Genomic DNA, 25,015 nt, shown 5'->3' on the forward strand with positions numbered 1-25,015 from the left:
ATGCCTCTGAGTGCCACTGGGTACAAGGCACGGGGGCCTGAGTCTGAGCTGCCTGCCGCAGCCCTGGGTCATGCCAGGCCCATCAGTAGCCAGGGAGTCTGTCCTGCTCCCCCTCCCTCCTGAAAACTGGGCAGGTGTCATGAGCTGCTGGGGAAGGACTTCCCAGAGTTGGCAGCCAATGTCAGGAGGCCCAGGAAGGACCTGCCTCTGCCAGCCGGGGCCCGACCGACCTCGGCCCACAATGCCATCTGGCCAGATGGGGACAGACATAGCCATCCTCCTGTGCAAGAGACCCCTTGCTTTATTCCCGACTGGGTGTGTGGGGTCAGGGAGAAGACAGCAGCCCAGGGTGCAAGAGGCAGGTGTCCTGGGACGAGCTGCCCTGGCCTCGGTCCTATCGCCTGCCAGGAGAAAAGGGGCAGCGAGAGGCGCAGCAGCCCAGAAAAAGGGCTTGATCCAGGCAGGCCTCTGGGGAGGCACGGCGGCCAATGGAGTGCTGGGACATGGAGTCCATCCTGACGTGTCCTGGGCTCTCCCATTCTGTACGCTCAGACTGCCGGACGTGGGGTGGCGGTGGTGGTTTCTCCCCGTCTGCAAACGCAGTCCAGCTCCTAGTCCGGTGGCGGGAGGGCTGCTGGCACAAAGCCCCAGCAACGCTGAGCCCAGAGACTTTGCAGAGGGCAACTCTGTAGCCACCCAGGGGGGTGTCTTCTGCATCTGGAAACTTGCTGGGGGGGGTGCTCTCCTTCACCTCCTCCCCTTCTTTCTCAGTGTCCTCAGAGGAGGGGCTACAGGGACAGAAAGCCTTTCTCTCCCACGCATGGGCCTCTCCCACCAGGAGGGCCGATCCATTTTCAGGCCTCTAACTGAAAAAAAGGAGAAGACGGCGTCCCATCAATTCTAACCCGAGGGTCTGCCGCCGCCACCCACCACCGCCTCGGCTGTCATGGTCGCAGCAAGGAACGCTTTGGGTGGAAAGGCGTCTCTCCAGCCGGGCCTTGAAGCAGCCGCCTCTCCCCGCTGCCGTCCACCCAGCGTTCCCCCAGCTCAGGGCAAGGAGAGCAGGGGCGGAGGAGGACGGCATACTGACCCGGCGAACGGTGTGGATCCAGCTGAGGTAGGCCTGGACCTTGGTGTAAACGCCTGGGGTGCTGGGGCTGCCACAGCCTTGGCCCCAGCTGACAAGGCCCACCACGTGCCAGCGGTCCTGCTCCCTGTGCATCAGGGGCCCTCCGCTGTCTCCCTGGGGGAGAGAGAAGGCGGCAGGTGGGGCCAGGGCCGAGCATCAGCAGGGAGGCCGGCCAGGACCAAGCCAGCCTCCAGGAAAGAGGTCTGGAGCCTCCCTCGCTCCCCAAAGGTGTCCAGAGGCACCTCCTGGGGCCTCTCCTGTCCCAGCTCTGCTGCTGCTGGGAGCTGCTGAGAAGGAGGAGGAGGAGGAGGAGGAGGAGAAGGAGAAGAAGAAGAAGAAGAAGAAGGAGAAGAAGAAGAAGAAGAAGAAGAAGAAGAAGAAGAAGAAGAAGAAGAAGAAGAAGAAGAAGAAGAAGAAGAAGAAGAAGAAGAAGAAGAAGAAGAAGAAGAAGAAGAAGAAGAAGAAGAAGAAGAAGAAGAAGAAGAAGAGACCAACTGTGACCTCTGCCTTCTGCAGCCTCGTTACCTGGCAGGTGTCGGCTTGGCCCTGCTCACGGCCCGCACACAGCATCTTCTCTGTGACCTCTCCCCGGTAAGCCCCAGCCCCGTTGCACGTGCTGCTGTCAATCAGCTCCACCTCCGCCTCTTGTAGCACCTGGGCCAGCTTGCCTGGTGAAAGGGAAAGGGCTCAGATCCTAGTCAGCAGCCGAGGCAGCTGTGGCAGAGGGTTGCAGGGGGGGAAGCCGGGGGGGGAGCCTCTCCAGGCCCCCGGGCTGTGTATTCAGGCCACACACCAGGCAGGCAGCCTTGTGCTGAGGCAGCCCACCCCCCTAAGGCCCAGGGGCTCCCTAAGGTGCCTGGCCCTCCGGGCCCTGCAGCAGCAGCAGCAGCAGAAGCACAGCCCCAGCCCCTCTGCCTGCCGTCGGCCGGTCCCTTTCCTGACATCGCAGTTGGTACTTTCAGGACCGCCTCCACAGGGCAGCTGCTCCTCTGGGCTCCCCTCTGGGCAGGCATGCCTTGTGCAACATCCCAGCGGCCAGCATTGCTGCAACCCTTTGCCAAGCGCTTTGCTCCCTCCTTTTGTCCAAAAGGGATTGGCATGAGCACTGGAAGGCTTGCCCTCCCTTCCTTCCTTCCTTCCTTCCTTCCTTCCTTCCTTCCTTCCTTCCTTCCTTCCTTCCTTCCTTCCTTCCTTCCTTCCTTCCTTCCTTCCTTCCTTCCTTCCTTCCTTCCTTCCTTCCTTCCTTCCTTCCTTCCTTCCTTCCTTCCTCCCTCCCTCCCTCCCTCCCTCCCAGGCACGCAACCCACCCACCTACGTTCTTGAGGAAGATGGAGGGTGATTCTCCCTCCTCCTCTTCTGCCCGGTGGTGGGGAAGGGTCTGAATGCACTGGAGCAAACTCACCGCCCTGCCTGGTGAAGCCCCAGCCAGTGACCCACAAGGAGGTGCCTGGGCTGATCTCCTCATCAAAGAAGGGCAGGCAGATTGGACTCACGGGCTCTGGAGCAAAGAGGAAAGGCTGGTTGAAGAGGACGTCACACACACACCCCTTCCCAGCCTGGGAGCATTGGCGTTCTGGGAATTGCCTCGTGGGGGCTTGCTGTGCCTAACCACCCCCACGTGTGAAATCACCCCCTTGGGGTTGGCCGTCTCCCCCCCAGCCACCTCTCGGGGCCCGGGAGCGGCTCTCACCTGGGTCCCTCAGAGGGCTCTGCAATTTGACCAGAGCAATGTCCTCGTCTTTGGGGAACATGTGCTTGATGTCGAGGACAAAAACCTTCTCCACCACAGCCACGGTGGTGCCTGAGAACATTTCGGAGCCACAGCGCAGTTGCCAGTCCTTGGTCACCAGGCGGTTCCTGTGGGCAGACTGAGGCTCAGCGCTTTCCCTTCTCCATGAGTGGCCAGGACAGGCAGGGCATTCCCTTCCCTTCCCTTCTGTTCCCTCCCTCCCTCCCTCCCTCCCTCCCTCCCCAAGGTGAGCTACAAGAGATAAAAAGGCCTCTTTCTGCCCACCCGCCTGCCATCCTGCCAGCTGCCCGAGGCCAGGGGACTTACCGGAAGCAGTGGGCTGCAGTCAAGACCCACTGGGCATCAATGAAGCTCCCACCACAGACATGCTGCCCTTTGTACTGCAGGCTGGCTTGCCAGGGCCACGCCTTGGTGGAGGCTGGGTTACCGCCCACGACCCGTGGCAATTTCGCACTCTTGCCACAACCTGCATCCAAAGGACAGAGAAAACCCCTCAGGTTACCCCTGGTTTGGGGCCAGAAGATCTCAGGACCCTTTCTCCTTCCACAAGGCCACGGACAAACCACACTCTCAGACCGTGTCGCGTGTGCCTGTATCTCTTTCCAGCATCTGATGAAAGGCTGGTTGGCAGACCGGGAGCCATCTTGAGCCACCCACCTCTGCACCAGAAGCTCCTCTAACAGGAGGGTCCAGAGGGAATTTTTTTTCAGAGGAAGGGGCAAAGAAAAGCTGCACAGTGGCATGTTAGCATGATCCACCCACACCATCCACCTGTCCCCCCCCCCCGGAGCTTCCCAACAGCGCTTCTGGCGGGTCTTGCTGGCCAGGTCCTCGGAAAGGTCCATCCTCTGAATCCAGTTCTAGGAAGAGAACGCAGGGGGTGCCCATACTTACTGGAGCAGGTGAGAGAAACAGCAAAGCCCGACGGGCACGGCCTGCCAAAGAAAGGTGTGGTTGGAAAGCACCACGGCTGCCTGGGCTGCTGCTGCTGCCGCCAGCGAAGACCCAGGGGCCGCCCTTCCCTGCCTGCTTCTCTGAGGCCAGGAATTCTCTGCGAGCCCCTCCTCCCTCGGGCTCCACTGCCCGCCCACCCAACCCATCCTGCGTTCTGCTGGGGGTGGGGGTGGGGCGTGTGCCCTGCTCAGAGCACCCGCTGGGTGTCTTGCATTGCTTGCTTTCTTGCTTTTTTTTTTTAATAAAAAGGGGGGGAGGGGTGGGTGGAATCTGCCTGAAGGGAGGAGACACAGGGTTCAGGAGCTCCCCATGGATGCCCGATGGGGAGGGCCAGTCCAGGGCTGGAGGGAGGGGCTGGCAAGGGTGAAGGGGCCATTACTGGGGAGGGGGCCTTGTTGGCAAAAAAGGAGAAGCCCCCACGACCCATCCCCATCACTCCCCAGAGGGGAGTGGCCCCAATCCCAACCCACCAGCGGCGCTGCCTACCTTCCGGAGTCTCTCCAGTGAAGCTCGCCACCTTGCAAGGCCACTTCTCGGAGAGACAGACCCTTCGCGGTGCCAGGTACCACTGCACGGAAGGTAGGAGCGCTGTGGAACAGGTGAGAACAGGTGCTGTGGTCAAGGGACCCTCCCTTGACAGCTTCCTCCCTCCTGCCCCCCCACCTGCCAACCCTTCTGCAGGGCACAGCTCCCTCTGTGGCAAGAATTTCACCCCCCCAGCACCTCCTCCCAGGCATTTCTCAGTACTTCACCTTCTGCTGGGCTGGGCTGGGCTGGGCTGGACGGAGAAATCCCTCCGGGCCTTCCAGTCCTGGCATGATGCGGATGGCCTGGCCAGGACTTGGGTGTGGCTCATGGCTCGTGGCTCAGGCTATCTCCCAACAGCAGCCCCTCTTCTCTCCCCCAGGACAGCCCCTCCCTGATCAAAGGACTGTCCCCATTTGGTAAGGGGGGTGGGGGAGCTTCCTCAGGCCTTGTGAATGTGCCTTAATCAGCCCCCTCGTCCAACTCTCTCAAGGCCAGTGGAAGCCCCTGGAATCACCTGGCCAGGTGGGGCAAACACCCCAAACACTCTTGGGTGGAGGCAGGGGTCCTTGGCACCAGACGGCATGAGGTGGAGATGGGTGTCCAGGCATGGAAGTCGCCAAACACAAGACCACTGGACACCTTCCTCTTTGCCACCAGCGGCCCCAGGTGTTCCCTGGAGCCCCTCAGCATTCCCCAGGAGATGGGGGTGTGTGTGTGTGCCTGGAGCTGAAGGAGCAAGAGAGGCACTGCAGGAGGGGAGGACCCAGAGGGAGGCCAACCAGAATGCCTGCCTCATGGCCTGATTCACTCCCCTCCAGATCTCCTTCTAACTTGGCCACTGCCGGGCTGCCCAAGAGGTTGGTGGGGGTGCTGATGCAGCCTGCAATGCTGGCTGGCCACCGAGAGTAGCTGCACTGGGGCTGTCAAGCTGCCAGCCGGATCCTGGACTGCAATGCAGAGAAGGAAGGATGTGCTCTCTCTCTCTCTCTCTCTCTCTCTCACACACACACACACACACACACACACACACACACACACACACGGGGGGGTGGCTGCTGACTTCCTCTGCTTGCTTTTGAAGACATGGGTGGCTCACAGTCCCCAGGGTGGGGGAGGGGGGCTGGAGAGGGCCCTCCCCCAGGCAGCACACAAGTCCCTTCCAGCTTTATGGGAGGTTGCGGGAACTGGTGGTAGGTGGTAGTGGCAACAGGGGGAGACACGGTGGCTGGGCTTTCCCCTGGGAGCCGGCCCGTGAGCTGACTGTGCCGTACCTGCCGTGGTAGCCCATCTCGGTGCAGGCTGCCTTCGCCATGGGGGCCTCAAAGCCCTCGTAGCAGGCCCAGGCCCAGGTGCCCGTCTCTTTGTCCTGCACTTGAAGGCTGGATCCGTGGCGGGAGAGCCGGACTGCAGCAGGAAAGAGGGAGAGGGAGTCCAGAGGCAGGCAGGCAGGCAGGCGCCGGCTTCCAGGCCACACAGGAGCCAATGTGCTGCAGCCACCGTTGGAGCCCCCCCCCCCCGGTGTTGACCCCATGCTCACCTCCCGCCAGGAGAGGAACAAGCCGAGGACGAGGACGGACTCACCTCCCGCTGGGGGGCCTTCGGGCACTTGCTGCACGCAGCCTGTCTCATCCTCTCCCCAGGTACAGTCGAGCTGCCCGTCACACAGGAGGGGGAGGGGGATGAGCCGGAAAGTCTGGCTACAGAAGAAATAGTTGGACTCAATGGCCACCTTGACTGGGAGACAGACACGGACAGAGAGAGACGGAGGGTCAGTGGTTTTGGTGAGGAAAAAAATCTGGGAAGCATGGAAGTGTGGCCGCATGAAGGGAGAGTTGGAGGTACGGCCCCATGTCGTGCCCAGCACCCAAGGCTGGGTGCAGCCGGGGAGAGGCATGGGGCCAGAGGCGTGAGCTGCCACCCATCGTCCTTGAGCCAGCCGGCGGCCCAGCCAGCGCGATGGGAGAGTGGCCGAGCGTTGCCTCTCAGAGCCCCTTCTGTTCTGGAGCAAAGAAGGGAACAGACGAGGTGGGGCGGCAGCAGGCAGAAAGGCCAGGGAACACACAGAGGGCTGCCCGGCTCACCCCACTTCTGCTGTGGGATGGAATCTTACTGAGGAAGGCCAGTGCAAGGAGAGCAGCAGAGCTCAGAATGGCTGCGATGACGGGAATGCCAATGTCCTTAAACACTTTCCCGGCCATCTGTGTCTTGTGCACCAACACACCGTCTGTAGACAGAGAGAGAGAGAGAGAGAGAGAGAGAGAGGTGAGACTGGGAAGCCGCAGGGGCTTCTGGCCATGAGGCCCCCCTGCCCAGACCTTCATCTGCAATGCAACCTACTTGCAGCTCCAGATTCGGTAGTGAGATGTATGCAGAAGGGGTCTCTTTCCACTTCCCAGGGAGTAATTAGCCATCCATATTGGGGATTAGGACAAAGTGTTTTCAGGAGTGGACCACACAGCTCTCACCCATGGTTGAAGCCCCCCGCCTTCGCCTTCCCTCCCAGCCCCATGCATCTCAGAGGCCTGGATGTAGATCTCTAGCTGACGGTTCCACTTTTAAATAGGCCTTGGATTCAGAAATGTGTGTGTGTTGGGACAGGCTTATTATGCATGGGACCCAAGTGGCAATGGCCCCCCTTCCGGGCTTTCCCGTTGTCCACTCCAAGGAGACTCCTGGGTGAGGAAGGTGGGACTGAGCAAACCAAAGGGCGTAGGACTGGCTAGGAGAGCTATCCAAGGTATGTCAGGGTTAGTCCTGAGGTTGGGGTTATGCAAAATTCCAGACGTCTGTTTAGAGGCACCTAGTGCTGCTTCCTCCATGGAGTGGCCAAGGCCTCCTGTGTCTGGGGTTGGCTCTGGAGGCCTTAGGTCTATGGAAAGTGTCGCTGTTGTGAGCATAGCAGAAGCCTGTTGGGATTATTCCCAGATACCACCAGCTCTCCAATACCACTTGCTGGGGAAGAGAATGGGACTGTCCTGGGGGGGGGGGCTCTCATGGGGACATCTGGCTGGCCCCTGGGCCAGGAGGCAGGACTAGAAAGACCTCCCGAGGGTGCTCTGCTTCCTGGAGTCTTCTGGAGCATTTACCTCTGTGGCTGAGTGGCTGCTCCATGTCCTAAAAAGCAAAGGGAGATGCCATCAGGATGGAGGGGGTGTCCAGGCAGCATGTCAAGGAGCAAGCAGGGAGGCAGGGGGTCTCTCTCGCACGCGTGCGTGTGCACACACACACGCATGCACAACACACACACACACACACACACACACACACACACACAAAAGCCAAGGAGCAAGCCCAGGAGTTCTTTGTGCTTCCTTCAGTTTTTGTCTGAGGCTGCAATCTTGCTAAGGTGGGGAGACAGACGGTTGCCCTAGGCCAGGGGCGCGGGGGTGGGGGGTGGGGGGTGGGAAGTGGCTGCAGGAAACCACCAAGCCCTCTGTGTTCAGCCACAGTGCGCCCCAAGCCGCCCCGGCTCTAGCAGGCAGCAGCTCTGGGATGGCTGGCTTGCTCGGGATCATCTGGCCCTGGATTGCCTTGCGGGTTCTCCTCTCTCCTCCACGGTGGCCTCTTGTTTCAGGGGAGGGGGAGGGCAAGGAAGAGAAGAGCTCCGGGAAGAGAGGGGCTCCAGAGGAAATACGGCAGGGGGCCGGCCAGCATCTAGGCACTTCTGAGGCGTTTGCACACCACGCTAGGGAGCAAGGAGGACGTTCTCAGGCTGGCATCCTGGGCTGGCATCCTGCTCAGGCTGGCATCCTGGGCCTCATTGCCAAGAGACTCCCGGTTGCTCCTGGGGAGGAAATGTCCCCTTGCTCCATCCCTCTGATTCCCCTTTTGGGACCAGGGAGGAGCACCTATTGAGCTGCAGTGGGAAGTCTCCGGATTTTACAATGACAGGTAAGGCTTGGGGTTTTGATGCCGGATTCCATGTGAATGGAAAACAAGACACTCGAAAGCAAGGGGTGGGAGGGAGAGTGCCTCTGAGAGCAACCTGGTGCCTTTGGCCTGCGTTCAGCACCAAAACTACCCCATAAACTGTAATGGACCATGTCCCCTTGAAGAGGGATGAGGGCAGGGCAGCCAGGGTGAGCTGGGGACAGTTCTGGGCCCCTCGGTGGCTTTCGGAACCATCGTTGAGTCTCCTTCTGGACAGGCTAGATGGACTAAGAGATGGAGTGAGGGAGCTCTCCAACTTCTCTGGCCTGGCCTTTCCCTCCCTCCCTCCCTCCCTTCCAAGAAGGAAACCTTATGGATCATACAGACAGGGGTCAGTCATTACTCTCCCCCCAAATGTGGGGTTGGGATTCCCCCTTGTCCCACATGGAACACCTAAGGGGAGGAGGGCATTCTTTTGCAGAAGGGATGTCAAGAAATGCTGGGCTTCCTTTTAGCATCAAGGGGGAGGGAAAGAGAGAGAGAGAGAGAGAGAAATACAGAAAAGTGCTCGCGGGTGTTCTCCTCTCCTCGGAAACTGTTCACTTGGACCAGTTTGCAGCTGCCTCATGATTTCAGCAGAACTCAACTAAGAAAAGAGCCCCCTTCTTGCTTCCCATCTGATGGGCGGGGGTGGGAGGGGGGAAGAAGCTGTGACAACGCTGCTGGGTTAGGCTTTTGCTGCCACCTGCTGGCAGCCTCACACGGCATCCTTTCGTCTGAGACCAAACTGGGTGAAGGGGGCAGCGGAAGGTGGCCGGTGGGAAGCAGGAAAGGGAAGAGAGTTTAGGGAAGCCACATGGGGACTGGTCAGGCTCTCCACCGTGGCTTCGAAGGCCCAGGGCGTGATGCCTTCCATGGGCAGGAAATGTGAGCACAGCTGATGGAAAAGAGCAAGCCGCCAAATGCGGGTGGAAAGGCTCCCCCCTCCCCTTGGAGGTGCTTCACCACAGCTGGACAGAGAGAGTCCTGGCTGGCAGTGGGACAGCTGGACTGGCAGGAGGAGGGGCCAGTGGCCACAGTCTTCTCCAGGATAGGACCCTTTTCCTCTACCAAGCCCTGCCTTGGGGGGCGGGGGGGGGGAAAGTCGACTTGGTGCTCAGGGTTTACAGGACGGGAGGAATTCTCCCAGGGAAGATGGGACAGAGATTCGGAGGCGTTTCCCACCTGCCTTGGGTGCCACATAGGATGTTGACATGGACGGACGGATATCTCTGCCCGAGAAGACACTGGCTGTCCACTGGAGGCAAAGCGCATCGGTGGGGGTGGGGGGTGGGGAGGTCCCTGGCCCTCCCAAGCACCCTGAGCGGCAACGTGCGCACGGGGCTCAGTGGTCCATGAAAAAGCCGGTGGCTCCAAGAATCCTCCCATCGCCTGGGCAGAGGCTGGCCTTCGCCGGCCCACCAGGTGGGACTCAGCCATCACAGCTGCCTGGGCAGGAAAGCCTCAGAAGGCGTGCAAAAGTGAAGAAGGGGCTGCTACCTCTGACCCCTGGCCAGAGCCCCCTTTCCTTGCTCCCACGGGGGGGGGGGAGGAGGAAACCAGGCGCCCTCAGGTTGTCCCGCGGAGCAGAGTCCTGCCCTCTTTCACCCCCTTCGGGCAGCAGATGCACCCCGAAAGGGTTCTGTGTGTTTGGGCTTGGTAGAGCCTGCACCGGGACGCCCCTGGCTAAACCCTCGGAGGCGGGGGGAGCGAGGAGTTCCTCTCTTCGGGACCTGCTGGGCCAGCCGGCGCGTCGGCACCCGGGCAGAGGCTGCGGACCCGCGAGCAGAACGCCAAAGCGGGGGGGGGGGCGGCGCAGACGGCAAGAGCGGACAAGGAGGGACGGAGCCGGTCCCCGCGGGGAAGGTCTTGACCAGCCCTGTCGCCGAAAGCCTTCCCGCCCCGCGACACACTTACCCTGCTGGCCGGCGGGGGCCCTTTGCCCGCAGGCGAGCCGATCGCGGGGCCCGCAAGGCCGGGGCCCCAAAGCCCCTCGAGCTAAGGCGGCGGGAGGGGGCTGCTCTCCCGCGGGCCAAGCGGGGCAGACCTTCTCCTCCCCGCTGTCCCCCGCCGGGACTCCCTCTGCTGCCCCGGCTGTGTTGCGCTCCGCCAGGGTTGTCACAGGCCCGGGCGAGGCCGGGACGTCATCTGACGTTCAGCTGGCGGGGGGCAGCCCCCACCTCGGCCTCCGCCTGAGGTCCCGGCGGCGGCGGCGGCCGCTCTGAGTCACCTCCTTTCCCTCCCGGCCCTTCACCTGAATGAGTCGCCCGGAGGGAGGAAGCCGCCGGCAGTCCCTCCGCTGCTCTGGCGCTTAGAAAGGGACGGGTCAGAGACCCTTCTTCTCCCCCCCCCCCCTCCGCCCTCCGCCCGACAAATCGCAGGGGAAACCAGGTGCCTGGGTCCGAACTGGTCCAGAGGGGAACTTCATGCAAAGGCAGGGTGGCCTTGCCAGCCCCCCCCCCCCGTGACGGCCTGGCCCAGTCCAGCGGGAGTGCTCTTTGGAAAGGCTTCGGTTGGCGGAGAGAGAAAAGGCTCTTTGAGGGGCAGTGTCTGGGGCACGGGCTGCTCTTGGACTGGGATGGAGGGGGGGGGCACCACAGCCCAAAACTGGGTGTGGGTGTGTGCCTCAGAGCCAATGCAACTTTTTGTCTTGGTGGACATATGTGATCCCCCTGGAAAGCCACCTAAATGGCAGCCTCCCTAGCATCTTGTAGCAATGAGTTCCACGACTCAAGGATGAGCGGCGTGAAATTGCCTTCTCCTTCCCCTCAGACAAGCCTCCCTCACTGAGAGGCACACAAGAGTTTGTGGGGCCTGCTGTCCAAAAGCTGACTCGTAGGGTTTTGCAACTTAGGGTGCCCACAGTAAGGCAGGGCTGGACGCCCTAAACTCAGCGGCCTCTTCAGGGCTCAGGGCGACCTCGCCAGCCTCTCACTTCTGAGAAGGGCCCGGAAGTGAGACTCTTGGCGGCTCCTGGAAGGTTTGTTAGCGGAAGGGCTGCTTCGCATGTCCAGTTCTTCAGGCCTACTTGCACGGTCACGGCGCCTTTTGTGGGGAGAGAGAAGGGCCCAGTGAAGCAGGGAGAGACGTCTGAGGGAGAGCAAACCAAGAAGTTGGGGGTCACAGCCGCGCCAGGCCCTGGGGGCCCTGGGTCATCCCACTGCTGGACCCAGAGGATGGGGCTACAGCCTTCCCCCAGCACGGCCTCCTTTTACCTGCAGCCACCGGCTTGGGCTGCTCAGCTGCTCACGTCCTCCTCCTTGGGTGGTCCTCAGCAAGTGTCAGGTTCCCCGGAATCTTTATCACAACAGAGAGAAAGCCTTTCTTCTTCTTCTTCTTCTTCTTCTTCTTCTTCTTCTTCTTCTTCTTCTTCTTCTTCTTCTTCTTCTTCTTCTTCTTCTTCTTCTTCTTCTTCTTCTTCTTCTTCTTCTTCTTCTTCTTCTTCTTCTTCTTCTTCTTCCCAGAAAAAGGGCAGGAGCGCATTCCTCAGCCTGACTCAGACTCTTGAGGTGAGAGAAGGTTATGGTTTCCCCCCCGGGATTTCTCCCCTGACAGCTCTCCTTCCCTCTCGGCAGGCACCCCGCGCTCAGCGATGCTTCCTCCTCTGTCCGGGGCTCCCATTCGCCTGCCTCCCTTGGTCCACCATGGTGAGCTAAAGGGGATAAACTCCTTCAGAGCAGGGAATGCCCGGGGCTGGGCTGGGGTGGGGAGGCCAGAGGTTGCTCAGACGGGGCTGCACTGGCACAGAACTTTTGGAGGGAGAACAGGGCGAGGGTGGCCATTGGCCTTCTGTGGCACCAGAGGATGCCTCCGAAGGCCTGGACTGTGCCCCTTTGAATACCTGCCTGCCTGTCCGTGCGGGTGGGTGGGCGGGCTTGTTTCAGAAGTCACTCTGTGTTCATTGAGAGACAAGCAGGCCTGGATCTGAGAGTGTGGATGTTCCTGTCTGGATTGGCCCAGAGTGGCCAAGCAAGGAGGAGCAGGAGGAGGAAGGCAGCAAGACAGTGTTTGAGTGCACAAACCCCAGTTCGCAGGCCCTGCTCTCTGGCCAAGGCCCAGGTTTGGCTCCTCCCCCCTTCTTTCTGGTGGGCCATGTGCATTAAGACAAAACAAACACCACAATGAACCCATTTCCTATTGGTCCAGAACAAATGGAATCAAAGGATGAGAAAAATTTCAACTATATGTTAGGGAAAACTTCCAGAGAGTAATAAGTGCTATTTAACAATGAAATGGACCACCTCGGAAGGCAGTAGCGTCTTCTCAGTTGGAGGTTTTTGAACAGACGTTGGTTGGCCACCTGGCAGGGACACTCTAGGTATGATCACCTGCTTTCTTATATGACCCTCATGGTGCAGTGATTAAACTCCAGTACGGCAGCCAAAACTCTGCTCAGTCCCAGGTAGCCAGCTTGAGAGTCACTCAGCCTTCCAGCCTTTTCAGGTTGTTAAATTGAGTACCCAGCTTGCTGGTGAGTGGGGGTGGCTGAGGAGGCAATGTGTAGCTTGCATAATTAAATTGCAAACTGCTCAGAAAGTGGCATATAAGCAGCACGCTTTGCTTCCTTCAGGGTTGGACTCACTGGCCCTCCTGGTCCCTTCCAGCTCCACAATTTGGTCAGCTAGCAACCTCTGTGAGCATTCCTTTGTTGCTCTACCTCTGCCACACAATCAACTTTCTTTTCTAAAGTGGAACAAACAACTCTGGTGAGGTGGACTTTGTGGTGTCGTCCCATCCTATCCATGATGACCACCACCAACTTTTGTTGCTCAGAGGGAGGTTTGGCACCTGCGGCTCATTCAGATAAAGCCTGTACATCACACAGCTTATCTTCACCAGGGTTGCTGCCCCAGCCCTTTGCTCACCCTTGAGCAGCCCCCTCTACCACTTATGGGCTGTTAGACAAAGGGTAGCAGGTAAGCAGAGATGGGCCCAGGGCCCTCCTCCAGACGGCTCACCTGCCCCACGGTCTCAGCCCGTGCCCCCCAGTGACATCTTCTCACCTTGTGGTGTATGTGCGTCTGTGTAGTTCCTACTTTGCCTTGACGGGAGGTGGGCGTGAGCTGTACATTTTTCACCTAGGCAGAGCCACACAAGGAAAATTACTGTGGGTGACTCATGGGCCGTTTGTGTTTTGATGACGCAGCACCCCAGGGGGAGGAAATGTTTGCTATTCTGCACATGAATCCTGTCTTTCCTCATGGCCAAAACAAAGCTCATCTTGCTCAAACCAGAGTGAGGCTTGTTTTTGTCCCCAGTGTTGACATTCCCTCCTGCTGAGTAACTGGCCCGTCTCCCTCCCTCCCTCTTCAACCCATTGTCTGATGAACCTGGGCAACTGCGCTCAAGCACCACCACACCGCAAGGTGTTTGTAGCATAACAGGTTTGCTGCAGAGGGTCACAGGTTCCTCTGTGAAAAGGTGCAGAGGGAGGCCCTGCTGTTGCTGGGCGGCTCTTCTGTGGTCTTGTTCACCTTGGACATTCACCTGATTCCAAATCCAAGGCAAGTGATGCAGATGCCCCACAGGAATGAACCCTTTACATGAAAACTGTGTGACAGCCTAGTCTCTCTTAATCTCCCCAAGGCATCCAAGGGCCATATCTGACACAGGAGGCCTCTTGATGCGGCTGCAGAAAGATCAACAGGCAGGTCATTTCAGGGTTGCAAAAACAAAGCAGTCCATGCAGCATTCCTGGGTTGTCTCTACTGGATGGCTTGAAGCTGCCACTGGACCTACTCGTCAGGCAGCCCAAGAGGTTTCCCCAAAGACCATAGCTGGAAGGGGCTGCCTTCTCTTTTCTTCTTAGCACCCATGTGTGTGGGCCGGGGAGGGGGGAGCTGTTTTGCCCAGACACAATTTAGGAAAAGCCGCTCGGAGTGTTGATCTAGAGGGCAGCTCAGCCTGGCAGCGGAAGGCGGGAGTTGGAGAAGGAGGACCAGACCTTGTCCAGCGGGCGATGAAGGCTGCCCGTCTCCTGTCTGGACAACGTCCACCCGTGTCTTCTTTCATCTCCTCCCCACCACCACCACCACCACCACCGAGGCCCAGACGGGACGGCTGATGGAGCCATGGCTGCTTGTCTAGCCGGACCCTTCTCTTGGGCTACCTGGCTTCTCTTAAGGGGCTCTTGTTTTTATCTGAGGGGGGATTTGCCCTCATCATGGCTGGCTTAAGGGGGTCCTCTGTGCCCATTTTACTCTTGCCAGGTGTGGAGGCTGAACGGAGCCCACACGTGGCCCATGTGGGAGGCCATGGGCGTTAGGAGGGATAGCGGAGAGTTTTACAAACTCTTGACAAGAAAAGCCACACAAGGACCGAGATGATCAGGAGGACCAGGTCCAAAGGAGCGGGTCGTCCCCTGGCGCTCCCATCATTTGAGCCGTGGGTGCTGCAAGGACGGTTCCCAGCCACAGAGGACTGGACCAAACCAGGCGGGCGGCTGGCACACGCGAGGTGGTGCTGCTTGTCCTCAGCCCAGCCCCCTCCAAACGGGCCAAGGCTCTACACTGGACTGTGTGAGATCAGGGTAGAAATGAGGTGCATGGCTCTGGGCATGTGCAGAGTCCTTTTTGGTCCCCCGCCGAGCAAAGAAGAGGAGCGAGTGGCCACTTTCTGTCAGGGACGGGCTGGGAAGCGGCAGAGCTCTGGGGATCAGAGGGACTGGATTCAGGTCGCGGCGGGAAGGCTCGCGCGGAAGGAAGCAAAGGCAGCCGTCAGACACACTGGCCTCGCTTGCGCACACCTTCAAACCGGCAGGCGCGCTGGCGCTGGTGCCGCGCAACAGAAGTCGGCCACCCCGGTCGGCCACCTCTGCGCATGGACAGCAGGGGGCGCCATCGTTCCGCGAACCCGTCCCGCCACTTCGACGGCGAGTCGGGGCGAGCGAGCGGCGGTCCTCCCTTCCCGGATGCTGGATGCCGCTCCAGCGGGGCAAGGAGTCCCTTCCAGGGCCTCCGCAGATGTGGCTTTGGGTGGGCGTCCGGGTGGAGAGTAAATTCACCTCTTCTATGGTCTCTCTGCCACCCTTCCTGCAAGGATTATAGGGCAGTGAGAGGGATAAAAGGTTTAAAAGCAGAATATAAGCACAACGTTTGGCCTGTTACATTTGCATGTTCGGGGGGGGGGGGAGCAACACCTTGACTTTGCTAGACCTGAGCTGGCCTGTTAACAGCAGAACATTTCGGAGGCCCCTCGTTCGCAGGGTCACAGGGATATAAATAAATGGTGAAATCAAAAACATCCACAGCAAGCAAGTAAGACAAGCAAAGGGAAAGAAAGGAACAGTTCTTGGGAGCCTCTGCCCTCAGCAGATTAGAGGCTCTGCCCTCTCAGAGCAAGAGCCCAGCAAGATAACATGCCTCTCCTGTGGCTCTGGCTGGCCTCCAACCAGTGGCCGCCTTGTTCTCCTCTCCAGGATGGGAGCCACTTGGCATCCTCGCCCTGTTCCTGGGCACCAGTCTTTCCCTCTTGATCCTGGGCGTCTTGGGCTACACCCTTGCCAGGCGGTGCCAGGAAGGATCTTGTTTGCACGGTAAGTATGCCTGCTAGCTCGTGCTCAAGTGGCCGGAAAGAGGAGAAGGCGGCTCTGGAGAGATGGCGGGAGGGCGGGTGGAGAGAAGAAGAGAAGGCGCCTTCCCCTCCATCTCCTGCCCACGGCTGAGGCTTCCTGTGCCCCCTTCCCCAGAACTTGGAACCATTCTTCTCCTCGGAAGGCCATGAGTGGGAGTTCCTTCGGCGGGAACCTCTTGCGGGGATGGGGTCTCCAGGGGTCAGCACTGGCATTTTACATTGAGCAGGAACCTGTTCCTCCTTTCTAGCCCGTGAACCAGACACCAGGGTCCCGTCTACGGAAAGGAGGATATGTCGTGTGAAATTAGCTCCTGCCTGGCCTTCTTTTACTACCTCCAGGCTGCCCAGGGGGATCCTCAGGAAAGCAAATGCCAGACACCCAGGCCCATACATGTGGGAATGGCACCTCTGTGGCACATGCCCATGCCTAGCTGTCAAAGGGCCGCCTCGTGCAGCTGCCACCGCGAGAAACTTTCCTAGCTGCCCCGCTGCTGACTCACCCCGAGGGAAACACCTAGCGGCTGAGAGGGCCCTTCTTGCAGCAGTCCCAGCCAGTGCAGACCAAGGGAGATTCCTACGAGATTCCCACAGTGGTTGATTCTCGCAACCAGAGGTTCTCACACTTTCCACTGTGGGTCATTCAAGGCTAAGGAAGGGCTAACCCCACTGACCCTTGGGGTCTTCCCAGCAGCAGCTCCACCCTGGCGGCTTTCCTACGATCCCCTTTTCCCAGATGATCCCCAGATGGAGCAAGGAGCGACCTGCAGGCCTGGCCGAGGAGCTCCCAGCACCCTCACAGCAAATGGCTGGGAGCCCACCCTGCCGTGCAAAACCATGGCCTTGCTAGGCCTTCTCTAAAATGCTGATCCATAGCTTTTGTCAAATGTCCTGTTGTGCCCGTCAAAACAGCTGCCGGGAGGGGATCTCACTGAAAAGGGGCAGCCTCTGAAGAGGGTATCCAAGGAGGAGCCCCAGAAGATTCCAGCTGGTCTGAGTCCCATGGCTGCTTTCTCTTGTGGTTCTGTGTTCTACATGCAGGCAAGCTTCCACCCTCCCCAACTCCCCAGGCTTGAGTCACTCTGGGGAACATGCAAGGCGGTGATATTCCCTCTTCCTCACTTGCGCAGCCCCTTCTCTAAGGGGAAGTTACCAGTTGCAAAGTTTCCCACGAAGAGTTTCACAAGGCAACTTGTACGTAAAGTTTTCCCTGCTGTTTTAGAATGGTAAGTGCTTCCACCACCACTAGGCTGCCTGTGCCTTTCCTCAAACGACCAAAGCCAAGGGCGAAGCACAGGGCACTGGGAGGCAGGGGGCAGCTTGCTTGAAGGCTTTCAAGAATTTCAAAGCAGCCAGACAAGTGGGGGGGGGAGGGGGGCTCTGAACATACCAAGAAGCAGCCATGATATTTCATGGATCTGGGATATTCCTTTAGTACCTGATTTTACACTACACCTCTCCCTTGAATTGCACAGGGATTGGGCAGCATGGTTTTGGTTATACAGTACACAGATTTTCTCCCATTAAATAAATTAAAATTTCAATCCACGCACCTGCCCACCCGTCCATCCACCCGTCCATCCACCCATCCATCCACCCACCCACCCACCCATCCATCCATCCATCCATCCATCCATCCATCCATCCATCCACCCAACCATCCACCCAACCATCCATCCGTCCGTCCGTCCGTCCGTCCGTCCGTCCATCCATCCATCCATCCATCCATCCATCCATCCATCCTGTGCTGCTATTTGTCTTCAGGAAGAGGCCTGAGAAAGATGGGTTTTGGACTTACCAAGGTCTCTGTTGTTGGTGGTGGTGCAGTGGCCTCTGGTCCAATGGTGGCGGTCCCCTTTCCTGGCATGGCAGCTCCATGTGGCAGCCAAGGAGGGTGCTGGGGCATGCCAGGAGGCTGATGTGGGTCAGGGGAGGTCACAGTGGTTCTCTTTCTCTCTGTGTCAATCAACCATTTTTGCTTTTGGGAGCATAAGAGTTATACACAGGTTTTGAACTACATGGGAGGCTGGAGCACCTAATCCCAGCACCGTTGAAGGGAGAAGTGTATTTTGTGGCTTTTAACATTGCAGTATGGTAAACCACCTGGGGATTTCTTTGAATAAGAAATGGTGGAGAGATGCCTTAATTAACAAAGGCAAACAAACAATGTTAATATTTTACTATCTTAAATTCTGTTTTGGCTGATTCACATTCTTATTGCAGAATTTGTGATTTAATTGTTTTCACACTTAGAATTGATATAGTGGTTTCCAAAGCTTTGCCAGCTGAACTATAAACATGTTCTATAAAACAAGCTATTAAGAGAGGGAGCCATTTTCTCTCAGAGGGAGCAATCCTGTCCCCCACAGGCTTGGAAGCTGTGCTATGCCAGGCACCTCCACGAACAGAGGGGCAGGCTGTAAAGTGAGTCTGGGGTCCTGCAAGCCCTTCAGGAAGGAAAGTGGGATGGACTGCTGAAGGGAGCCACCCAAGGGAGGGCTGCAGGGACCCAAACCCACACACACACACACACACACACAGAGAAGGTTCTCCCTGCCACCCACCCCCCGACTGGGTCTTCATTGTGACTCTTGGTGTCTTCTTGGGAATGGTCTCAGGTGGTTTGGGAAGGGAAAAAACGGAGCTCAAAGAGATGTACTGAGACTTTTTACAAGCATTTAACGGCCTCCTGATTGCTTAACCTGGTGGTTTCGATTCAGCCCGCCAGCTGCAAAGGAAGAGCAATGAACAGGGTTTGGCTGGCAGGAAGCGAGTCTTACTCTACCCCTTTGCTGAAGCAGGAAGCAGTGGGTGGGAGCTCGCAGTCTGACTGCCAGCTCCCTGCCTTCCAGAAGCCGTGCATGCAGAAAGCCAGCAGCCAAGGAAAGGGATGGGATGGCCCGTTTCTCTCCAGTCACCAGGGAAGCTTTCTGAAGAAGCAGCAGCAGGGCTCTCTCAGGGCATCCTGAAGTGACACCACCCCGAGCCTGGCACGCTCTTCCCATGGCTACCCAGAGCCCTTCCAAAAAGGGAGGAGGCTTTGAGGGAGGCAATTTGCAAGCAAACCAGACAGGAGTGAGTGTTCCGGCTGCACCCTTTTGATCTTATTGACAACAGAAACCGCTACTGCTGGGTTGTGGTGCTTGTGATTTGCCTGGCCTGGCAGATTGACTGAGGGTGGGTACTCCAGGGGCCCTGTGCTGGCTCCAGCCAGCCAACTTTAAACCCCCCCCAACCCCCCCAACCCACCCAGTCAACCAACTGTGCACGAAAGCATGTTGGCAGGACACAGCAGCACCCACATTCTCCTCCTCCTAATGACTTGATCCCCAAAGCTCCAAACAGAATTTTGCACAATATTATTATTATTATTATTATTATTATTATTATTATTATTATTATTATTATTATTATTATTATTATTATTATTATTATTATTATTATTATTATTATTATTATTATTATTAACATTCTCATATACAAATATTTTATACCCTTCTTCTCAGTTCCCATTCCCATGGCAAAGTCATATCAAAATTCTTAAGAATTTCAAGAATTTTGACAATATTATTTTATTAAATACACTTAACTACTCTGACAAACATAGTTCTTAGTTTTACCAATAAATAAAATAAATAGTCAACTTGTACAAACATGCACTGAGACATTTGGGAAACTCACAGCTATCCGTTCATTTTCAGTAAACATCCCAGAAGAGGGACAGTGAGTGAAGACCCTCCAAATTGCACATCACACGCCAGCCGTGTCCGTCCTTCCTGTCCTTGCCCACCCCCAGACAAACCAATAGGGAATAATCAGGACCCCTCTTTGGAGGCAGAATAAGGCCAGGGTGCTGGTTGACTTTATTGGTGACCAGCCCCCTGTGCAGGCCACTCCCTCCCAGGCCTGAAGCTTTCTCGACAGGGATAGGGGGCAGTCCTCTTGCCCCAACCAGCGCTAAAGGCTCACACGAGGGCGGTGAGGTCAGGGCTTAGCCGCGTGCTGGCATGCAAGGGGGAGGAGGCAGACAGAGGAGGGCTGGCTGAATCCCCTTCCAAAAACAGCCCAAACCCAGGAGAGTGCAGGAGGTCAGGCTGGCCAGGAAGGACACATGTTTGTTGTGTCAATCAAGTCCCTAGTTGAGGCCAACGTCCTGTGGGTGGAGGGGATATCCAGGGAGGCCTGCTTCAAATAGCCATTCACCCCCATGCCCGGCTCAGAACCGGCTGCTCCCTCTAGGCTGGAGGAAATGGTAGAGCCGTCGTCCCCTTCCAGAGCAGCTCCCGACTGGCTCTGGGACCTGGAGAGCCAAGTCTGGGCTGGGTCTCCAGCAGGGAGCCTTTCCTCAGCTTTTGAAACTACCTGCAGGAGTTGCTCCTCCACCCAAAGGCCACCCGCATCCCCCTGTAAGTTATTTTCCCCCTTGTGGCTTTCCAAGGACAGCTTCCCAGAGCCCAGAAGGCGAAGGTGGTCGGGAGGGTCCTGCAGGCAGATGCCGCTGTCAATGCTGCCGCTGCTGGTGTCTAGGATGTTCCTCTGGAGCGCGGGACCTTTGGCCACCCAGGCTGGCCACCAGCTGCCTTTCCCCAGCGGTGCAGGTACTGCCTCCAGGTCCTTGTGCCTGTCCTCCCTTGCAGCGTAGAGCTGGAGGTCCTCCAGACGCAGGAAGCAAAGGGGCTGGATGGGGTCCCTCTCCAATTTTAGGACAACATCTTTTAACCCTGGCAGCCTCGGTAGGCTCTCCTCCTTGGGCCCCTCACAGGAATGACGGTTCGGCAGAGACGTCTGGCAGCCCAAAGAAGAGAGAGAGAGAGGGTCAGGCTCACGGTGCTGGCTAGATGGGCCTTCTAAAACCCCAGGCTTCCTCAAGAGATCTTGCCCTCCTTCCACCCACACCTCTGGCCCCACAAGGAAGGGGTCACACAGGTTACTGTCTCTCAACCTTAGTTGCCATCTGGAAAATGGGGAAATTACGGATCTACTTTACTGGTGGAGCAAATTGAAGAATATACATCATAAACATCTAATTTTTTATGAGTGCCAAAAGGAGAACCAGCCCCCCGAGCGAGGCACAGAAAGACTCCAGAGCCATCGATCGGCTGGTTGCTTCAGTGCTGCCCCTTACAAAGGGCAGGGGGTGCCAAGGCCCCCTTTCGGGAGGCTTTAAGCTTCGGGCTGGCCTGACTCCCAGGGGTGAATGTGAAAGGGGCTCGTGGTAGAAGCACTTACCAGCATCCCGGGAGGCTCCACGGGCTTCTTCACGTAGGCGCAAGCCAAGTGGATGCCAAATGCCAGGGCACCAAGAGCAACCAGGCCCAGGAGACTCAAACTGGGGGTGGCAACCGCATGCCCTGCAAAGGAAGCCCCCTCCCCAGTGGTGTGGGGAAGGGGGGGGCGTGATTCACTGGGAGAAGCCACTCATAGATCCTGTGATGGGGAACAAGGCATGTTTCCCCCCCCAACCTCAGTCTAACTCCCCCCCCCTCCAGAGGAGAGGTCAGAAAAGGAGCAGACCTGCCCAGTAAATGAACTCTAGAGGCAGGGAAAAGATAATGCCTCCTTCCTTGGTTCACGGATCTAGTCCCTCATAGAGCTGGCAAGGTCCTTGTGTCACCTGGAGGTGTGCAGGTGGGTCAAACCAGAGCCAAACATTCCATGAAGGAATTTCTGTACCCAACAGACAAAAAGCCTGACTCAATGTAAGGATACCACCACCTCTCTTCCTGACTTCAGAAGCACATGTGCGTGAGGGTGGCAAGTGTCCCTGAGTGTATTTGGGGGGGGGGAGAGAGAAGAGAGTGACCACAGCTGAAATGGCCACCCTGAGCCAGTGAGAGAGGCATCTTCAACCTGCTTGCCACCAGTTCCAGAGCCAAGATTGGTCGGGAGTGCTCTGCTGCCAGCTCAGAGGGGGCTCCCCACCCCACCACGGGGCCCTCCTCCTCCTCCTCCTCCTCCTCCCCCCTTCTCCCCCACCACCCACATCCACCCTCTGCTCTTGGCATCCGGGGATCCTTTGTTACCTGGAGGAGAGGGGCCATGTCTTGAAGGGCAACAAGCGGGGCCTGGAAAGTGGGGGTGCTGGGCCCCTCACAATCCCCGTGCAGGGGCGCGGGCTGGAGACTCACCTTCCTCCTCTTGCAGATCAGGGATGGAGACACACTGCTCTTCAGTGGGCTTGGTATGAAGGGGCCAGGAGGCAACCTCGGGTTTCACCCAGACACAGTAGCGTTGGCCCCAGGGTAGTGGAGGGAGATCAAACGCCAGGCTGGTCCCAATGTGGAGAAACTGCAGACAACCAGGAAGGGGAGTCTGGCAATTGGGAACAGATCCGCACCGGACCCCCAGTCCTCAACTGCTGTTTGTGGGCCCTTGGCCTCTGGTGCTCAGCTCCCCCATGGCACCGCCCTGGATCCCACGCTGGCTGCCCCGTGCCTCTGCCCAGCCCAGCCTGAAGGCCTCCTTTCCTCCTGGCTCCCGGTCTCTTGCCAGGGCAAAAGGGGGGGGGCTCACCTGGCTATTGTTGGGCAACCGGACATGGGCGTGGTACTCCCACCGCTGGGGGTAGAGGTCTTCGATGGAGAGGTTGGCTCGCTGGCTGCTAGGAGGCTGGACCGAGACACGGATGGTGTTGCCGCGGACGGAGAGGCTCAGGTTGGCCACATGCAGAGTTGCTGGCGAAACAAGGAGACCGCCCAGAATTAAGGGAAGCTCTTCGGACGCCACCCGGCCTGCCTGTGAGCCAAACGCCTCGGCCTCGGGTTGGCCAGAGCTGCCCGAAGCCCGTCCTCCCCGCAGGCGCCCCTTCCTCCGGCCGCCGAGAAAGTGCAACTGGACCCCTCCCGGCTGCCGGGCGCGCGCGCGGCTCTCTCGGGGCGGGCGGGCGGCGCCTACCTTCCTGTGGCACGAAGCGGGGGGTCAGGGTCCAGTTGGAAGCCCTTTCCCCGGCCACGGCCCGGACGCGGGCAAAGTAGTGCTCCTTGGGCTGACTCGTCTGCAAGGAGAGGTCGCAGGGGGGCCCGGAGATCCGCGTGCAGTTCGGGGCAGAGGTCCACGTACCGTTGCCATACCTGCAGGAGGGAGGGAGGGAAGGAAGGAATGGGCAAGAAAGAACCGGCGTGAGGGAGCGAGCCCCCCTCCCCCGGTCTTCTGGCGAAGCCCCCCCTCCGCTCCCAGCCCGGTCATCCACAGCATGTCCCGCCTGGGCTCTTACCGCTGGTACTGGACCTCGTAGAGGAGCTCCTCGGAGGGGTCCAGCCCGGCTCCCGGCTCCCAGTGCAGGACGTGGAGGAAGGTCTTGGCAAGGAACCGGACGTTTGCCGGTGCTGGGAGGATCTCTGTTCCTGCAAGGAACAGGGTAGGGTTAGGGGGTCCAGGTTAGGGGCCGCTCAAGCCCCCGACCGGGCGATGGGGCGAGGCTTCCCGCTCTGCCGCTCCTTCGCCGCCCGCCGCCCGCCCGGCATCTTCTGGCCCCGGCCCCGCCCAGGGCAGCGCGCCAGAGCCTCCGGAGAGGGCGGCGGCGGCGGCGGCGGCGGGAGGAGGAAGCGGCTCCCCTCCGCCCCGTGTCTTCACCCACCGTGCCCCCGGTGGCAGCGCACGAAAAACAGCGCCGCGGGCAGCAGGAGTAGCGGCAGCATCGCCCGTTACGTCCCGTCGGGGCGGCCAGCGGAGAATGACGGAGCCGGAGGGACCCAAGGAGGCGGTGCTGCTGCGGTGGCCCCGCCGCCAGTCCCTTTCGCTTCTTCTGGGCATTCCCCGCGGACACCCCCTTCTCGGGGAATGTCCCTCCGGCCCGCGACTCCTCTGGGCAGGTTTCGGTGGGAGCCCCGGCGGCGTAAGCACAAGGGAGTCCCCGCCGGGGAGGATTCCAGCCCCTTCCTGCCTTCCCGCCCGGTGGGGTCTCAAGAATCGACCTCTCTGCTCTGGAAGCCGCCATTAACCCCGGAGACCTCTCTCGCTTTCGGCGGCCTCCGATTCTGGCTTCCAGGACGTCTGCCCAGCCTATGAAACGGCCGTGTCCACGCCGAGGCTACCCTGCTTTGGACGGCCGCGAAAAGGCCAGACTTTGCCTTTGGAAAGCCGGAAAGCAGTCGTGAAATGGTGGTGAGGGTGGGCGGGGGGAGGTGGGCGAACGTGAGGCGGGGGGACGAAGTGAAAGGAACCACAGCCTTGAGGAGCAGCGTCTCAGCCGGGCGATTAGCAACAGGAAGGCCATTGATTCGCGGGGTCTCCACCCTTTGGCACGAGCGCCTTGACCAAACAAGGCAGCCCCTCCGAGGACGGCTCTGCGGCCGAGAGGGCGCCCAACAAGCGTCTCCGTCGAGGCTCTGCCCCAAAGGCAACGCCTCGTCCAGGCTTTCTGGGGAGGGGGGTTGTCACATGCGGCTGACGCCCTCCTCCGGGCCTGCGAGGGTCCCACGGAGGTGGCCCTACTGTGCCTCTCCGAGCGGGGTGGGGGGCGGCCGGGAGAGCCGGAGGTTAAAACTTCCCCAAGCTCTACAGACGCGCGCCGCCGGAGGGCAACGTTGGCCAAGCGTGGCTTCCCTCGGGAGACTCCTGCGCAGCGCGCTCCGCTTCGCATGAAACCAAGCAGGGAGGTGGGGAGCGAGGCAACCGCAGGAGGAGGAGGAGGAAGGCAGGCAGCGGCCATCGGGTTGAGGGGAAACGGACAGCGCTTCGGAGAAACGAGCTTCGCCGCTCTCCCCCCCCTCCCCACCCCGCCCGCACGCGCGGCCTTTCCCTGGCGGACCAGCTGCCTGGCCCGGAAAGCAGAGCCACGTCTGCCTGGAGGCGCCTCCTCCTTCAGGAAGCCCGTCCATCTCTGAATGACTCAAGCCCCTTCCTCATGACAAGGCAGCAATCCGTGAAGGGGTTGACCCTGATGTTGGGAAAGTGTGAAGGCAAGAGGAGAAGGGGACGACAGAGGACGAGATGGATGGACAGGGTCATTGAAGCGACCAACATGAATTTGACCCAACTCCGGAGGCCGGCCGTGGAAGACAGGAGGGCCTGGCGTGCTCTGGTCCATGGGGTCATGAGGAGTCGGACATGACTTAAGGACTAAACAACAAAAAAATTATGTTGTTGCTAGATTTTATGGCATTTTATCAATAATATCAGAAAAGTTATTATTCTACGTATTGTTTTAGGGTTGTATGCCATTGTAGGTTTCTTTG

The 25,015-nt window shown here is 58.8% G+C and overlaps 2 protein-coding genes across 6 annotated transcripts; both read right to left on the bottom strand.

Annotated features, from left to right (window-relative positions):
- Positions 1-278: 278 nt before the first annotated feature.
- On the bottom strand, positions 279-10,522 carry TMPRSS4 (transmembrane serine protease 4). 5 transcript variants are annotated; one of them, XM_072979431.2, is made up of 13 exons: positions 10,188-10,513; positions 7,448-7,475; positions 6,472-6,585; positions 5,943-6,095; positions 5,633-5,765; positions 4,320-4,421; positions 3,774-3,814; positions 3,186-3,345; positions 2,820-2,986; positions 2,532-2,627; positions 1,655-1,797; positions 1,091-1,243; positions 279-866 (listed from the first exon to the last, which is right to left on the bottom strand). In XM_072979431.2, the coding sequence occupies exons 2-13, from the start codon at positions 7,470-7,472 to the stop codon at positions 855-857; spliced, it is 1,299 nt and encodes a 432-aa protein (XP_072835532.2). In that variant the 5' UTR covers positions 7,473-7,475; positions 10,188-10,513; the 3' UTR covers positions 279-854. The 5 variants fall into 5 exon arrangements, with proteins under 5 accessions (XP_072835532.2, XP_072835531.2, XP_072835534.2 ...); XM_078379532.1 differs by lacking the exons at positions 279-866; positions 1,091-1,243 and having other exon boundaries at positions 1,266-1,797; positions 10,188-10,522; XM_072979430.2 differs by lacking the exons at positions 6,472-6,585; positions 7,448-7,475; positions 10,188-10,513 and having other exon boundaries at positions 5,943-6,420.
- Positions 10,523-19,386: 8,864 nt separating this feature from the next.
- Positions 19,387-23,906, bottom strand: IL10RA (interleukin 10 receptor subunit alpha). The gene is made up of 7 exons (XM_020794166.3): positions 23,416-23,906; positions 23,053-23,182; positions 22,734-22,909; positions 22,353-22,513; positions 21,968-22,127; positions 21,069-21,190; positions 19,387-20,624 (listed from the first exon to the last, which is right to left on the bottom strand). Exons 1-7 carry the CDS (start codon positions 23,474-23,476, stop codon positions 19,929-19,931), a joined length of 1,506 nt encoding a protein of 501 aa, XP_020649825.3. The 5' UTR covers positions 23,477-23,906; the 3' UTR covers positions 19,387-19,928.
- Between the last annotated feature and the right edge of the window lie 1,109 nt (positions 23,907-25,015).

The sequence above is a fragment of the Pogona vitticeps genome, chromosome 8 (genome assembly GCF_051106095.1).
Source record: "Pogona vitticeps strain Pit_001003342236 chromosome 8, PviZW2.1, whole genome shotgun sequence".
NCBI classification, from domain to species: Eukaryota; Metazoa; Chordata; class Lepidosauria; order Squamata; family Agamidae; genus Pogona; species Pogona vitticeps.